The 2,152-nt window shown below is 41.7% G+C and overlaps 1 protein-coding gene across 1 annotated transcript in view; it reads right to left on the bottom strand.

Moving 5' to 3' along the window:
* Positions 1-533: 533 nt before the first annotated feature.
* The window catches only part of celsr1a (cadherin EGF LAG seven-pass G-type receptor 1a), a 135,106-nt gene continuing 133,487 nt past the window's right edge, over positions 534-2,152 (bottom strand). The window contains exon 36 of the mRNA XM_008292801.1: positions 534-1,276. Coding sequence (XP_008291023.1) covers positions 1,249-1,276 — 28 coding nt within the window. The 3' untranslated portion in view covers positions 534-1,248. The remainder of the gene's footprint in view (positions 1,277-2,152) is intronic.

Genomic DNA, 2,152 nt, shown 5'->3' with positions numbered 1-2,152 from the left:
ACAGTATGGAAGGTATAAAGGCATTCAGTGGGTGGTAAACATCTTGAGTTTCCGTGTACTAGCTGCAGAATACATTAGAGTTGGTGTCATTTGGACTTTAACTTTTAAATTAAAAATGTTATTAAAACACATGAACTCCATCACTCATTCGGTGCCTATGCTGAAAAGAGATTAAAAGAATTTGGGGGTAAAAAACTGAGTTAAACTGAACTGAGCCCAACACTAATCTGTTTGTTTCCTGTGACTTTGGTGTGTGTTGCAGCGGACGAAGGTGTAGGACGGACACTGGAAAAGAAGGCTTCGTAGTGCTCAGACTGAAAAACAGGAGGAATTCGTCTCTATTCCACAAAATTAATGTTCATGTAGGCTTTATGTGAGCAAATCAATGTTCATGTAGGCCCTATGTGAGCATGCACTCAACGGCAGCAGGAGTCAGAGTGTGAACCGTAAGGCCTCGGTCCAGGACGAAGACACTCGTGTTCTCTATCAAACCAGCATAGGAAGTGATTTTCACAACTGTGTTCCCAGGCAAATTTTATTTTTTATTTTTTACTGTAGAAACTCGTCCTTTGCTGAAATACAAAATAGATCATTTTTTCTTCTTCACCTTTAACATTATCTACATATTAATTACACTCTAAATACACTGCACTGAGCGGCTGCGCGAGCCTTCGTTTGAGTTTTAAAAAATGTAAAAAAAAATCAGAAAAGAGCACTTGGTGGGTGACGGCGCCGTCCAGCATCGAGTTCAAAAGTCGCTGAGAGCGGGTTGTGTCTTGACGGCTCGTAGGGACTTGTAGTCCTTGAAATCCTTTTGGACTACAAATGAAACTGTACCAGCTTGTGTAGGTTCAGTGATTGTACATCTGCCTGTCTTCCAATGAACCCCCCACAGGCTCCTCGAACCCACCGCGGAGGAGCTTGCAATGCATCCTGGGGGCGTTCTTCATCTCTCACGTCTCCTTTAGTGGTTTTTGGCACACGTGGCTCCGCTGTGTCGTCTCTCGGTGCAGTCCAACACAGCTTTCCCTTTATTATTTCTCACATCTTTCCATAATCTCTGCTTATTTTCATGTCTGAGGCAGTCCTAAAGTCTGCAATTAATACTGCTCTCTCCGGAGAGATGAAACATGAGAGGAGGGGTTGGATGGACAGCGCCCCTCCACCACCTGTCCGTCCATCGTTCTTTTATTCCTCCGCTCTTGGCTTTCCTTCTCTTTTTCCCAGCAGGTTCTTCGGCTCCTCCTCTCACAAGGGCAGGCTGGTCTGGGTTTTCCTAACAGGTCAGATCGAAGTCTCGTTACTGCCGCTGTTCACGGAGGGGATGCAGGGAGGGAGACAGGAGGGACATGCGGGGTAAAAACAAAACGTTAGTGCAGGGATGCAGGGAGGCATCATGCAGCTGTTCAGCAGGACGGTCATGTTATTTCATGCTATAGTTAAACAAAGAGTTTGACTTGAAGGGAAATGTGAACATATGGTTTTCTGCTAAGAATAGGATGAGAACTTATTCTCAACTTATTCTCAGCAAGAACGACAAAGCGTGCATTTCCCAGAATGTCAAACTGTTGCTTTAACTATGGATTCTGTTACGATACATGCAGTGTAGCATCAGTTTGGCCAACTGGTGCTTGTCATTTAGGCTCTTTTTTTTCTCCAAAAAAAGTCCCTTTTAAACAGATTCTAAATTACTTTTCAACGCTCTGAACCCCAACTGATACATAAAGTCCTGTACATCCATGGAAACAGCTCAAACATGGAAGTAGAGGGAACTCAATGATGTTTTTTGTGCAGGATTACAGATTTATAATGATATAAATTGCAAAAAAGGGAAAAATTGAAGTTGAATTTCCTGAATTATTTGTTATCTAAAAATTTGAAAAACCTAGAATCGACACGTGCAACATTTTTCCAAGTGTACATAGGTGTTACTGGTGCTGGAAAAAACATATATGATATTTTACTACTTAAATATTAAACTTGTTTTTTACACTTTAGTGCTTTGTGTAAACACTGCCTGCAGTTCAACCCAGTTCAGAGAAAAATTCCCAGAATTTTTGCAATTTGATTGTTGGACGTAGCTGAGTCAGTACAAGCTTCACGGTTGTGCCAATGTATGAAGAATTTTTTGTTTTTAACAGAATCTGGTTTA

The sequence above is a fragment of the Stegastes partitus genome, unplaced genomic scaffold (genome assembly GCF_000690725.1).
Source record: "Stegastes partitus isolate 25-593 unplaced genomic scaffold, Stegastes_partitus-1.0.2 Scaffold833, whole genome shotgun sequence".
Taxonomy (NCBI): Eukaryota; Metazoa; Chordata; class Actinopteri; family Pomacentridae; genus Stegastes; species Stegastes partitus.
Note: the sequence above shows the minus strand (reverse complement) of the source record. Positions and strands in the feature narration are given on the sequence as shown.